This window comes from Octodon degus, unplaced genomic scaffold (genome assembly GCF_000260255.1).
Source record: "Octodon degus isolate 3935 unplaced genomic scaffold, OctDeg1.0 scaffold00033, whole genome shotgun sequence".
In the NCBI taxonomy this organism is placed as follows: domain Eukaryota; kingdom Metazoa; phylum Chordata; class Mammalia; order Rodentia; family Octodontidae; genus Octodon; species Octodon degus.
In genome coordinates, this window is record NW_004524609.1 from 4,810,762 (window position 1) to 4,825,737 (window position 14,976).

Here is a 14,976-nt window from a genome sequence, read left to right on the forward strand (position 1 = left end):
TGAACAACGGATGGTTAATGGACAATTCCGGCAAAAGCAGGCTCTCAGTTAGGAAGACAGCCCTGACACAGGTAAGCCAAGGCACGGCCACCTCGGAGCAGCGTCTAGCTCCCAGGTTGCGAAGGCTTCCGCGGAGGCTGCCCTCGAGGAAGCTTCCACTTGCTGAGCAAGCATTCTTTATCCTCTCTTCAACACGAAACCAAGGCTCTGACTGGCTGAGGGAGCCGCTTGAGGTTATGCACTGGAGCCTCACTACTACCTCCACCTTTTTGCCTCACAAAGAACAGTTTTGTGCTCCTTTTACAACACAGATAAAACTAGAAACAAAATAAATTCCAAATACTTCTTTTATGCAACCGCCAGGGAGAGAGCTCTGTGAAAGACCGAGTTTAGATTCCAGGAACTTGAAAAGAACTAGATGTTCTTTCCATTTCATCCGAGGAGTCCCTCGCTGAGGAATAATGTCCTTGGCGCTATGTGTCTAACGAGAATATATACAGTACCCCAGGGCCACACAGCGGTTACAAACAGGCTCTTTGTAAACTGTTTTATTTTTAGGAGTAATCTGACGCGCCTGGGTTCCTCGGTGTTTATTCCCGTTACTTTCAGTCTTGTTGCCCCTGAGCTCCGTCTCAGGGAACTTTACACAATGTCACTGCCTGGGCCCCAGCTCACAGGAATGAATCAGTTTCCCTAGGGGTGGGACGGTGGCGCCCGCGTGCTTTGAGCTTCCCGGGTGATTTTATTGTGCAGCCATAACTGAGAAGTGCTGGTCTGGAGTCTCACACTGAGTGGGGATGGTTTTGTAATGTGTGTGTGTGTGTTTGTGTGTGTTTGTGTGTGTGTGTGCGTGTGTGTGTGTTGCTAGGGATCGAGTCTAGGACTTTGTGAGTTTTTATAGTCTAAATAGGAAGTGTTCTCAGAGACTCACGTATTGAGGGCTGGAGTCCAGTGCAGCCATGTTCAGAGGTGACTGGATTGGGAGGGTTTGAGCCTCAGAACTGAATGGGTTATTAGGAAGCGGGGCCCTGGTGGGGAAACAGGGCAGTGGAGCTTGGCCACTCAAGTATGTATCTCATTCCGAGCTGTTTCCCCTCTCTCTGGATCTTCCCTTCACTCTCCGCTTTCTCACTGCCATGAGGTAGGCAGCTTTGCTGCACAAAGCCCTCATCTTATGGGGCTCGGCCCTCTCCTCAGGCTTCCAGTAGTGAAGCCAAGCGATCACAGACTGAGGCTTGCAAAGCCAAGAGCCAAAATAAATCTTCCTTCTTTGTCTGAGGCATTTGGCCACAGCAACAAAAGGCTGACTTACACAGGCGACATATCCCATGACCTGCCAAACTAAGAGTAAGGCTCCGCCAGGGAGTCAATGGAAACCATCCCTACTCCCATGGGGAGAGCCAGGCCTTCCTTACATGTGCTGGCTGGTATCTGGCCAACCTGTACCCCAGGACTGAGGAAAGCAAATCCCAGACAATGGCACCCAGGCATAGACCCTTGTTAAAACTTTTCAGGTGGCTACAGGGTGCCGACAAAACTGAGGGCCACTGCACCAAATCATGCCTAGCTTGTTTGGCAGAGGAAGTGAAGTCCAGACAGTCCCCCATTAACCTCGTGGAACAGCAGTAACCCGGCGGCAGGTGTCACACAAGTGGCCCCCCCTTCAGCTGAACCAGGCGGTGCTAAGCACTGACTCTCTCAGTTCTGGATTTATGGCCTTGAGCAAACAGCAGAGCCTTACCTTGGCCAGCGGCCATCCTCCCCAGCACTAATTAAGGCCTAAATAATTCTCATCAGTATGTGCATAAAATAAACGGGCCTCAATTTAAGACAACTTCTCTGTTGGGTCCTGGCTAATACAATCACAGTTTGCCAGTTTTCATAGTCATACATATACTAGTTTTAGTTTTGTCAGGGAAGAGAAGATATTCACATCTACTTATGCTGCCAAGATTTATTTTTAACACTAGATTTTGGGTCATGTAAAAAAATTACTCATATGAAAATTGATAATGAGACAGTGACATGTACTCTACCCAACCATGAATCAATATGATTATCTCTAGGGTCTTTCCTGTAATTATTGCTTCTTATCATCATCCATTTCATTAAATTTTTGACAGGTAGGGGAGGAAAGAGGGTGCAGAGATAACAATATGAAGGACGGTGGCCGAATGAAAAGGCTACATCTAGCAAATATAGAGATCCACTAAATTTATTAAATGACATGGCCATGCGTGGGACAAAAGGAATACCCACTTCTGTCCTCCTTTCTTAAGTCTGACTCTTGCCAAAAACGCCATGCTCAAACCTAGACCGAAAGAGAGCATCCTCGCGCATGTCATAGCTTAAGACTCTAGTTTTCAAACACTGGCTAGACAAAGCTTTCTTATTCTATGTAAGTAGTAGAAGGTCAATGTGTATTTCTCAGGTCCAGACTCTGATGTACCCGTAAGCACGAGTGACGCTGATGCAGGCTTCCTCTTCGGTTTCTTGGGATCAGCCCTGACAGCCTGGAGGTGCTGGATGTGTAAAGCGGGAGGCCGGCTCGGGGAACGTGGTGAGTCAGGGCTGCGCTGGGCTGTCTAGTTCAGTGGTCTCGGGGGCAGGACTTGGAGACCCAGGCAATAGAGCCCAGCAGAGACAGGGTGGGAACTTGGGGAAAAAACCTCATGCAAATCTCATGCAGGGCTTCTTCCTATGAGAAGGTGGCGGCTTTCGGACTTGGGCAAGGTCAGTGCCCTGGCACAGAGCCGAGGCGCAGGCCCAAGGGCAGCAGCGGGGCCAGGGTAGGGACGGAGACAGCACAGGTCTGACAGCTGGCCTTGTCCCCGCTCTGCAAACAGCTAACAAGGACCTTGTGAGAGTGCCCAGGGGGGCCCAGGGCTGGTCTTGCAGTTGCCCTAAATCTCAGAGGGGCCCAGCCCTTCACAGGGGCAGGGAATACTGACCAGGCATGAGCATGGGCCCTGGCTCTGATGTCGAAGTTCAATACTTTAAAAAATTCAATTGGCGTGTAATAATTGTAAGTATTCATGGGCTGCTATGTGATATCTCAGCATGTACACCGCTAGGTAAGGATCAGATCAGGGTGACTGGCAGATCAGTCACTTCCAACATTTATATGTCTTTGCATTGGAAACATCCAAAAAATAACCTGATATTTGAAACTCCCTGACGGATAACAGAAAAAACAAACTCCTAGGACAGTAAAAAGAACCCTTTGCCCAAAGGGGATACAAGTGAATAAATAATAAATAATAATCATGAATATTTTGGACTATTTGAAATAGGCAGAGCAGAACCCAGAAAGGTCCTACCAATCTAGCAGGATTAAGTACTCTCTACCCTCTTGACATGGAGTCAGTTTGTAGGGAAAGAGACATAGAAAGCAAAGGAATTTGTTTAAGAAGACTAAGACCATACTTATAAATTCTCCTATGTTTTCCAGCTGTGCGAGTAAAAGAATTCAGGCACCTGATCTGAACTGTCCTTTCTCTGAGAGTCCACGGCTGTGTCCAAGCAGCCAATCCCAGGCAGCACCCAGTGACCAGAGCGTGGAAGGCGGAGGAGCCATTAACGATCATGTGGTGAAAGCTCATTGTGTCTTGCTAAAAATAGCATACTGTACTGGGATTCAACTTTGGAGGAGCTAATTAAAAAAATAAGTTCATTAATTATCTCCAACATGAACGAAAAAGCTAAAAGCAGTCCTCTCTAATTGTGGGAATACTACGGCTCTTTTTCTCTCTGTGTACTTTCTGTTTTCATTTCTCAAGTTTTACCTCTGTGTATTAATTTTGTAATCCGAAAAGTCATCATTTTATGAGTTCAAGATTAAACACAGTATGACACTGTCCTAGACCCGGTGGTGTCGATAAAGTTAGCAACGTGCCTCCTACGTCAGGTGCCTCATGGGATGGTTGTGAACGGTCCCTTGACCCTCACCTCCAGGGGTGCTAACTGAGGGGGGCTCCTGGCAGGATGCCAGCACCCTAGCTGTGGCATTCTTCTCTCCTCTGGGAGGACCATCGACAACAGAGACGGTGCATGGCTGGGAAACCCGCGGGCACACAAACTAGCAGGTCAGTCAGGCCCTGAGATCTGGCGGGTGCTGTTCAAATTTGGGTCTCTGTAAACTACAAACTTCTGGGGCTGGAGAGATGGCTCAGTGGTCTAAAGCACCTACTTGAAACAAGCTTGGCAAAGCACAGGGACCGTGGTTCGATCCCCAGCACCACATGCCAGCTAGACCCGCCCCCTGGTGGACTGAGCTGGCCACACACACACACACACACACAATAAATAAATGTAATAAATAAAAATAAATAAATAAAAAAGAGAATGTAGCTGTATATCTATCTAAAAAAAACAAAACAAAACAAAAAAAAACAACCAAACTTCTCCATGGAAAAGGCCATGTAGCAAACATTTCAGGCTTTGCGGTTGGTGTGATCTCTGTTACAAGACCTCAGTTTTGGTGCTAAGAAGCAGCCTGAGGCATCCACTCTGGGTAAGCGCGGCTGTGTTCCGGTAAGACTTTATCTACTGCGGCCGAGGACTTAGCTCAGTGGCACAGCACCTGCCTGACAAGCACGAGGTTGTGAGTTTGATTCCCAGTACAAACGAACAAACAAAAACAACCAAACAACTTTATCTACAAAGAAAGCAGTTTGCCACACCCAGAAGAGCGCCAGTTTTCTAACATAGTTGAAGCAGTAGAAGCCACCTCAGTTCTTTAAACAGATGGGTCATTCCAGAAGGCTGCTCCTCAAGCACTTGCCTTCGAGGGAAGGTCAGCGGGGACTCCGCACATTAAAGAAGGTGCCTTATGGTGCTTATGTTTTTGGCCACATAAGTTGTTGATCTTTGCCCAAAGTGTCTTAATTTTAGGAATAAATCTCTTTGGTTGTTGTTGTTATTCTTCGCTCAATGGACACAGGGTTTCAGTATGTAATACAGGCTGGCCCTAGGACCACTGGGTAGCCCCGGCTGGCTATGATCCTCCAAGCCTATCTGAAAGGTGTGCCAACAAAAAGCTCACAATAAGGTAAATCAAGGTACAGAAGAGCTGGCCATGTGCATTGAGACCAGAAAAACAGTTATGTCTAAGCAGTCATTGTAAATACAACACTGCTTGAATATTAAACATTTGACTAAAATATATGATGCCAAAAAGTACTGATAACTTCTGGGGGCCTTACTAGGACTGAACCCAAGGTCTCGGCATTGAAATGCATCCCTAGCCCATTTGAACTGTGTATTTTGAGACAAGGTCTTGCAAGGTCACTACGTTGCTCAAACTTGGATCCTCTCGCTTCAGCCTGAGTACTGGGAGTATAAGCACACACCAACGCCCCTGGCTCTGAGTCTGCATTTCACATTCCACCCACCTCACTCATTCAGCAACATATAAATAGAAGGTAGCTCGTATAATGATATACAAATAAATTCGGCCTTGCTGAACACTGAATGGATGAATGCCTTCTTTCACAAAACTGGTGTGAAAGTGGTTCTTGAGGGGCCGGGGAGATGGCTCAGTAGAATCAGCGCTTGCCTGGCAAGCACAAGGGCCTGAGTTCAATCCCTGGTTCCACCAAAAAAAAAAAAAAAAAAAAAGTGGTTCTTGAGTGTTCCTTCCCGGGAGCCACTTCAGGCAGACCTCCACTTGAATGAGGCGTGCTCTGGCCCTGGGATGGGGTGTGTGACCTACGAAAGGTAGCCCAGGACAAGAGCAAGGGTGCCGGACCACTCAGCATCCAGGGGTGAGGTTTCTACTGTTTTCCCCTTTCAGCACAGTGTAGGCTAGCAGAATGTCACTCCACAAACATCCTGTATTTTCAAGAGGCACTGGATACTGTCTAGGCAGGAACTTTCTGGTTGTTTCTAGACAATGTCAATGCAAAGAACTACAGGTCGGCCTGGCTAAAGTTGTCACAGAGTCTTCTCAGTGACTGTTTTTAACTTGATAAGAACGTAGGAGTGGGGGCCTGCCCCTTAGCTCAGCTCTTTAAGTGGCTGCTTCAACAAAGCAGTCAGGCTCAGGGTGCTGTGGTTTGATCCCCACAACTCAAGTTAGCCAAACCTGCCCTGAAGGCATTCGGAGCAAACCCCCCCCCAAAAAAAAAACCTTATTCCATTAAAAAAGGGAGGGGGGCGGGGAGATGGCTCAGTGGAATAAGTGCTTCCCTCGCAAGTGCAAGGGCCTGAGTTCAATCCCCAGTTCTGCCAAGAAAAAAAAAAAAAAAAATCATAGGAGTCCTGAAGTGGTTATCTTCTTCCTTTTTCTCCTCATCTCCTTCCTCTTTTTTTTTTTTTTTTCCCTTTTTGGTTTTTGACACAGGGTCTTGATATGCAGTTCAGGCTGGCTTTGATCTTGTAACCTAGGCTGGCCTCAAACTGTGGCAATCCTCCTGCCTCAGCCTCCCAAGTGCTGTGATCGCAGGCACGCGCCACCATTCCTGGCCTGCACGGCAGGCACTCTGGAGCCTCCACACCCCGTGATTCCCTTGGCTCAGTGAAGCTGCCAAAGGGGTTACCTTGTCAAGAAACTCTTCAGCAATCTCCGCAGATGCAAAACATAAGGAGGCAGGAACTTACAGGCGAACCCCAGCAGCTTCTCCATCCAAGGGCGTCTCCTCAGCAGGTCCAGATGGAAGCCTCGGCCCCATCTCTATGGGCCTCTTGGTTCCATCAAAACATTCACCCCCACGGGAGAGGAGTTCAGAATTGTGTGACCCTACCTGATAGACTCTGGGTTAAGGGCCAGGTCTAAGAGCCAGTGGTAATAAACAAAGTACTTGGATAAAATTGAGGCTGAGTCAGAAAGCCCCCTGAGGTAAGTATTTTGCAGAGGCTCACCTGATCTTTAAGTTGAATATGTGTGAATGCAAACACATGTGGATATAAGCACAGAACAGAAAACACAGTGTGAATATATATATGTGTGTATATATATATATATATATATATATTTTTTTTTTTTTTTTGGTGGTACCAGGGATTGAATGAACATACATATCTGATGGTATTCACTTTTCTACAGGAATATTAATAGTCATTAAAAAGGTGTGAAGAATCCAGTGGTCAGAAACCATACCCCAGAGTTCTGAGTCCCCGGCCACGTACTCTACTCCAATGACAATCACTCAGGCCACAGGGGTTGCTGCAGAGAGGCCCGTGGAAAGTACATACACGGAAAAAGAACAGATAGAAAACAAAATAATTCCTGACAGCAGTCCCAGGGAGAAATCCCTGAGAGGCCCAGGGCCAGCCCGCCTCTGAGCCTGGTGCAGACCCTGCCAATGGCCCGGCCACCTGCGTGGCCAGGGGAGGTGTGTGATGCCCAGAGCACAGAGCAGGGAGGGTACTCACGCTGTCGTTGCTTCCTTTGTTGTCCTCGTACTTGGTTTCTATATGGATGGAGAATTTTGGCAGGAAGGAACACTATGGAGAAAAAGAAAGCTTTCATTAGCGCATGATTTTTCCTCTTCGCTACATAGTGTGGCTTCTGGCCGCTGCCCTGGGCCACAGGTGCCTGGGTACTACGTCAACATCCTAATGGAGTGAGGACAGCCACCGCTGGGAGTAGGATCCCAAGTTCTTCCTGACGTAAAGCCAGAGGCAGCAAGTAAAAGGGAAGGCAGGCGCTCCTCTTGACCCACTTCCGAAAGGAGTATAGTCTGTGAGTCCTGCACCAGGTAGCAGAACACACCTCTGAAAGGGAGGTCGATTCCACATACAGGCGAATGTACAGCAGAGCTTTACAATCAGAGGTTACAGAAGTCAGATAGACTTGTTCATTATTTTTTGTTTATTGCCATCATTTGCATGACTGGGGCTCAATCCCTATCCATTTAATTTACTCTGAGACAGAATGGAGCCAAGTGACCCAGGCTGCACCTGAATTTCCAATCCTCCTTCCTCACCCTCACATAGTGTTTTGATTGTGGGTGTGTGTTCCCGTGCTCAATCTGAGCTGGGTCTCAATATGTGACTTTGGATAAGTCATTTCATCTCTCTGAATCCCAGCAGTATTCAAACAGAAATAACATTATCTGAGAATGATGCTGTGAGGGTCAACTATAACACACACAAAAACGCAGTGCTGAGCGGCGGGGCTCAGCTCAGAGACAGAGCGTGCAGACACAGGCCCCGGGTCTCGTCCCCAGAACATATGTATCTGTACATATTTCATTGCATTTGTTCGCGCCTACTCAGCGGTTGGCACTACAGCCATCAGTAAGGCTGTAGTGGAGGGCTACAGGGCTTCTTTTTAGCTGTATGAGGGACAGAAGCCCGAAAAGCAAGCCACCCTGGCGGCGTCTCAGGCTTGCTCAGCCCCATTCTGTGCGGCCGGTGGATCTGGAGACTGAAGGCGCCTCGCAAGGAGGCTTTGGACAGCTACTGGTATAACCACCCCTTGCTGGCTATATGGGTGGGTGTGAACTTTCTCAGCCACCAGAAATGCAGGCTAATGGAGAAAAGGATCCAGCTGACTGGGGGCGGCCAGCGGTACAGGCGTGGCTTGGTCTGATCACAGCCCCAGGATGCTGATCTGACACTCAGGATGCGTGCTCTTTGCGCCAGACATGCCCAGGATGCTTTAGGTCCTCGTGCCCGTATTCCTTGCAACTCCACCAAGCACAGAGGTACGGAGAGGTTACCTACAGGGTCCTCAACCACACACCATGCGTGTCCTGGAGTCAGAGCTGACAACCAGGCAGCCTGGGGCAGCGTCCACACTCCTGTTATCCCGGGGCTTCTCAACGGGAGCCCATGGTCTTGCAGCGACGGCATCACCAGAACTTGCCAGAAATATCCTGGTCCAGCCCTGCCCCAGGCCACCCAAATCAGAAACCTGAAGGTGTGGCCCAAGATCTGTGCCGCAGCCCGCTGGGGCCTGCTGGCCCATGTGCTATCATGCACCTCGCCATGCTGTTCACGAGAAGCAAACAGCCTCATTCTGGGACCTCAAACACCTCAAAGCCCACAAATGCGCCTTCACCTCAAGGCATATGCCCTGCTACGACCACAATCCCTGGCCACCCAGCCGAGACCCGGGGCAGCTGTACAAGAGGGCAAATTCTTGGGTGAGTTGTGGCTAATTCCTGGGCGTCACACGCCTGTGTGCATTTGGCATCCATCTGTCTTAATCTGAGTGAAACAAGCAATCCGAACCGTGACTAAGGAAACGCGGAAACGACCAATCTCTGTAATTGTCTGTGCAGTGAGTGAGGCCCTGCTGTCTCCTCTCCAGCCTTACTGGGTCAGTGCTGCCCACACGCCCCGTTCCGGGCATCTGGAGGTGGGGCTGTCATCACCAGTGCCCACCATGCAGGAGCCGAGCCCTGAGCAGGCTCTGGGTTGAAGCACCGGCCTGGAGACCCTCTCAGGAGTCACAAGCCCGGGGCCTGGCACATAGCTCAGTAGCACAAGTGCCTGCCTGGCAAGCGCAAGGTCCTGAGTTCAATTTCTGGTACCAAAAACAACAACCAAAACAACACACAAGTCTTTACATGAATCCACGTTTCAATGTTTTCCCCTTGATTTCTACTTTTAAACCCATAATTCATCTGAGGGCCAGGCTGCTAAATTTGAGAGAAAAGAACAAAGAAGGGCATGAGCGGGTTGTGGGACTCCAAGCAGAAAACTGCCAGGGTTTTTCCACAGAACCTAAAAACCACTTAGTTGGGTCAAACAAATGAACTTTAACAATAGAGTTTTAAACCTAAATATGAAATGCAAAAGCTCCATGCAAATTAGCAGATGTAGGTATTTTTGAGGCAAAGATGTTGGTTATTTCCATATCGGAAAGGGAGGCGAGTGGGAGGCCCCCTTCAGCAAAGCCTCAGGGGGACCTGAACCAGGCGCTGGTGGGCGCCCTCTCCTCGGGCAGGGGGTCTGGGCTTATAATCCTGCTGTGTGTCTGAGGCCTGCAGCGCGCAGAGGGCTTGGCTCACACCAGAAGGCTCTGACTCGGGTGCTTTCCAAGCTGCCCCTGAGCCTGGGAGCTGCGCATCCTGTCCCGCTTCGGGTAGTGTTTCTAGAGGTGTCCAGTCCTGGCAAAGCTCCTCTTCGCTCTCCGCTCGGCTGGACCTCAGCCCCTGAGACACTGGCTTCCCCTTTCCTCTCTGGCAGCCATTTACTTTGACTCATATTTTGAGAAGTGCGATGCACTTATAAGCTGTCTTTTCCTCCACTGTAAATCAGCTTATTTCTTTGTGCGTTTTGTTGCTTCTGAATCCAAGGAAATGCCTCCTTTTTCGGGGGGGTCTTTTTGAGACGTGGTTTCATTCTGCAGTCCTGGCTGGGCTTGAACTCACTAAATTGCCCTGACTGACCTGGAGCCTGTGATCCTCCTGCTTCAGCCTCCCAGGTGCTGAGATTACAGAGGGCACCACCAGGCCCAGCTTTTAACGATGTGTGTGTGTGTGTGTGTGTGTGTGTGAGCGCGCGCCTCCAAAATCAACACCTCTAATTCTAACTTCTTACTTTTTTTTTTCTTTTTCAAACTGTATCTGGTACAGGGTCTCACTACACAGCTCAGACTCATAGTGATCCTCCTGTTTCCAGCCTCCTCAGCACTGGGGTTACAGGTGTGCACCACCACACCTGGTCTCCATGCCAGGTTCAGCATGCCCAGGGGCGGGGCTGGCACGGCATGTGGTGCCAGGGATTGAACCCCTGTTCCTGTGCTTGCTGAGCTATCTCGCTGGCCTCCAACTTCTTCTCCAACAGCTACAACTCACCCCCATAAAGGTCCTCCAGGAACACCAAACCTGTAAGGTTCATAATGAACTTAAAAATTCCCCCTCCCTGTAATAATTTCTTAGAGTTGTTATAACAGATCACCACAAACCTGACATTCTAAAGAACCTTAACTCTCTCATAGTCCTGGGGGTCGGAAATCTCGGGGTTGTGGCACTAGGCAACGGCCCCTTACCCATCTCCTCCAGCCTCCGGTGGCCCCAGGGCCTCCACGACTGTGGCTGCACCCCTCCAGTCACTGTCTCCTTCATGTCACCTCTAAATCTTACTTGAAGGCCATCTTCCATAGCACTTCTGAATGACCACTGTCTGGGCAGGTAGCGTCCTATGTGTCCCTTTGTCGTGGCGCACAGCTCCTGCCTTTGCCACTGGTAGCTGTCCACGTGTTTGGAGACCAAGGTGATAAAGGCTTCTCACTTTCCACTGCCCTCAGGGGTGGCGTCTCTCGCAGTCACCCCAGTCACTCAGCCTCAGAGCTGGGCTTGCCGCTTCCGTGGGCAGTACCACACATGGTGGGCTCATTCTCTGGGGCCCTCCAGGGGGCACAGCTCCGCCACAGCACCTAAGACTCCATTCTTTACAGCAGAGATTATTTGTTGGCCTTGGCGTCGCGAGAGGGCCTGGTGGCTAGAACCCTGGAAGGCGTCTGGGAGCTGAAGGTGCAGCCAGCTGCAAACAGGCCCTCAAGGCAGTGAACCCCACCAACAACCAGGGAGCTTGGAGAGGAGCCCGAACCCGGGAAGAGATGGAAGACTCGGCCGACCCCTCAATTTCAACTTGGCCACTGACTCAGTTCCCTGGGCTCTCAGCCTGACCAACTGAGACTGTGAGAGAACAAATCTTCATGGCTCTGAAGTTGCCAGGTCTGTGGGGGATTTGTGACACAGCAATAGAAAACCAGTCTGACACCCGACTTGCCCGCTGCCCCCTTCCAGAGCTCCCACCAGGCGCTCATCCGTGAAGTATCACTCCTGCTGAGGTTCCGATGCCCCCAAGCTTGGGGGCTTGTGCTGTCCCTGCCTTTGGATCCCCCCACAGCACCACCTGCTTCCCAGTGGCCACTGCTCACACCCTGGAGATATTTACCAGTGACCAAGCCAGAGAACTTGCAGTGTGGCACACCTGCCCAAAGAGGGGACATGTGGTGCAGGTTTTGGAGTGAGACACACTCTACCTCAAGCCCCAGCTTCTCTTTGTACCAACGGTGACCTCAGACACTTTGCCTCGTCCACCCCCTTGTGCCCAAGTGTCACCCTCCATCCTGTAGAGACAACCCCAGTCCCCTAGCCAGGAGGGTAGGGTGACAACAAGACAGTGAATGCCCAAGGTCAGGCATGGCTGGCGGAGGGGCTGAAGAAATGGTGCCCACTAAACCTCTGACCTCGACACACCCATACAGAGTTCGGATGTTGCAGGGATGTGTCAAACTGGGTGAGGAAGAACTTTCACTGTGAAGGGCCCGGTGCACTGGAGGGGGTGAGCTCATGGGGCTGTGGGCACGGCAGGACACGTGACCGTGGGTCTCTCCCAGGGCATGGGTGACTGCTGAGCTGTGGAGCAGATTTGGGTCCCTTCCGCCTCCTTCAACCCCCTGGCTCAGAGGATCTGTGCTGGATCCTCCAGGCTCATCCTTCTGGACAAGAGTTCTTTCCCTTGGTCTGCTTCTCTGTGTTTTTCTCGATCGCTGCTGATTTCATGAGGGGAAACAAGCGTGGCCCTGGGGCTCCAGGCGGCTTTCTCTCCTAGCTCTAGACGCTTTGTGCTGGCTTGTTCACTCAGCCAAACTACAAAAACCAATGCTCAGAAAAAGTGAGTGGCAACGCCAGGCCTGGAGGCTCGATTTGCTCCTGTCACCTCAGCCCTCTAGGAGGCTGAGTCAGCAAGATCACAAGTTAGTTACCAAGCAACGCAGCAATTTAAGGGGAGAAATTCTGTCTCAAAATGCAAAATAAAAAAGAGCTGGGGTCGTAGCTCAGCGGGAGAACATTTGCTTAGCAGGTATGAGGGCCTGGGTTCAATCCCTGATTCAAAAGATCCAAAAGGAGGAGCTGGAAACCCCAAGTTCCATGTGTCTCTGCTAGCAGACAGAAGGTAGGGCTGCGGCACTCGAGGCCCTGTCCCCAGAGCTGGGGACACCAGGGAATCCTGTCTGCTCTTCCTCCAGGGCTTACTGCAGATCTAGAATTTTCTCTTATGAGAAAACTATCTCTTCTTCTCAACTAGAAGGAAATAAATCAAAAGGAAAATTATGAAAAATATTCCCTTCATTTTGTTTGGGCTCCAGCCTTCTAACAGCCACAGCAGAACCTTGCAGAAATGAGGACCAGGGCCAAAGCTCGCTGTCACTTCTGCTTTGATTTCTCCAGTTGAGACGCTCCCGAGCTAGAGGGACCACAAGGGTGGCGTTGTTGCCACCTGCTCCTTGCCCACCCAGCCTGCCCACATCTACCATTGGTGCGTCTGTGCTCCGATTTCCAAACCCAGCAGGATCCCCGGGGGTGGGCCTCTTATCGGAAAGCATCCCTGGGTACCCGTAACATCTCCCGGATCTAAACCTGGGGTGCAGGAAGGGGACGCTTCCTGTTGAACGTTTAAATGCACTTACGGGAACTTCTGGAAATGAGAAAGGGACCTGCAGCTGGAAAGAAAAACGCAGGAGCGGGCGTGAGACGCCCGGGCCTCCCTCCGCAGGAGTAATTTCCAGACACAGCCCTCCTGGGTTCGCAGCCGCGCGCGCACGCACGCACGCACGCACGCGCGCACAGCGCTCGCAGTTCACTGCAGATACGCTTCAGAAAAACGAAAGAGCTATTTTTGGTCTTGTGATTGATTAGGGTTGCTATGGTAGTAAGAAACACTCAGGGAACAAAACTAAAAGCAGGCAAAGCGGAGTCTCAAAGAGAAAGGGTTCAACGCGTCGCGTCGGGGATTTCAGTTGGTTTCCGGGCGGGCGGTGCCAAAACTCTGCACCTGGATGGGGAAGGGGGAAAGAGGGGCCTGGGCGACACCTCCGAGCTCCTCCAGGGCCTGACCTTCTGCCGCAGGGGCTGGCCAAACTGCCCGGAGCTCAGCACCAGCTCACTTCGAAGCTCGCGTCACCCTCGCCGGAGAATTCTCTCTGCCCGCGGACTCACCCAGGCTTTCGCTGAGCGAGCTACACCAGGGCGAGGTGCGAAACACAGACGAAGGTCCCCGCGCCAGTCGCTGTCCCGCAGCACCTACGTGAGGGAGCCTCAGCTCCGGCTCCTGCCTCCTAGAAGCAGAATTCAGGACTCGCTCCGGGGAAGATTTTTTTTGTTTTGTTTTTGTTTATGTTTTCAGTGAGCTCATTCCCAAAGTCAGGAGTTGACTTGCTTTTTTTTTTCTTCTTCTTCTTTTTTAATGCAAAAAAGGTAAAACGGAATTTTGTAACAAGATGACAGGCGGATGACAATAATTAGTGCGCTGCAGTTCATCTTTACAGCAACTGGTCAGAGCAAAAGCTATGGACATAAAGAATTCTCTCATCCAAATGGCCACTAACCTTCCTTTTCTACAAATTAAGAGAAACTAATACAACAACTAATTTGCATTTTTCTCTTTTCCCTTCCTTCCTTTCCCCTTTCCCCCATCCTAGTTCGGTTTTCCTTTTTAACAACTGCTTCCCATTTCACAGTATTGCTTACACCTTTTAGGCCTCCTTTACTCTTTCAGTTTCTCACCCCAGGGGGGTGGTGACACAATGTTTACACACCTGAGTCTGATTTAGTTCACGAATGAGTGTGGGTTCAAGGTGCGTCCACTTACCTACAAAAGTCACAAGCTTATCCTTCTTTATGGCTGAGCAGTACTCGATATATTAAAAATACCACATCTTTTATTTTCCGTTCCTTGGCTGATGGGCATCTATTTGGGTTGTTTCCAGGATTTACCTGTTACAAATTTTTCTGCTATAAAAGCTGGTGCACATATATCACTGTGGTATGATGATTTTAATTCTTCTGGGAAGATACCCAGCAGGGGAATAGCTGGGTCAAGTGGGACCTCTAATCCTAGGGGTTTTATTTATTTATTTATTTATTTATTTATTTGCAGAACTGGGGATTGAACTCAGGCCCTTGCACTTTTTCTTTTTTTTTCCAAATCAAATTGGTAGGACAGTTTCAATAATTAACACATTGCACACTCTCTTCCTAGTGGTTAATTGCTGTACAAGATGCGGACATG

At 49.9% G+C, this 14,976-nt stretch overlaps 1 protein-coding gene across 2 annotated transcripts in view; it reads right to left on the minus strand.

The window, feature by feature from the left end:
- Pitpnc1 (phosphatidylinositol transfer protein, cytoplasmic 1) overlaps positions 1-14,976 on the minus strand; it is a 293,224-nt gene that overhangs the window by 94,334 nt on the left and 183,914 nt on the right. For both annotated transcript variants that reach the window (XM_004630031.2, XM_023713925.1), the window contains exon 5: positions 7,375-7,446. In XM_004630031.2, coding sequence (XP_004630088.1) covers positions 7,375-7,446 — 72 coding nt within the window. The remainder of the gene's footprint in view (positions 1-7,374; positions 7,447-14,976) is intronic.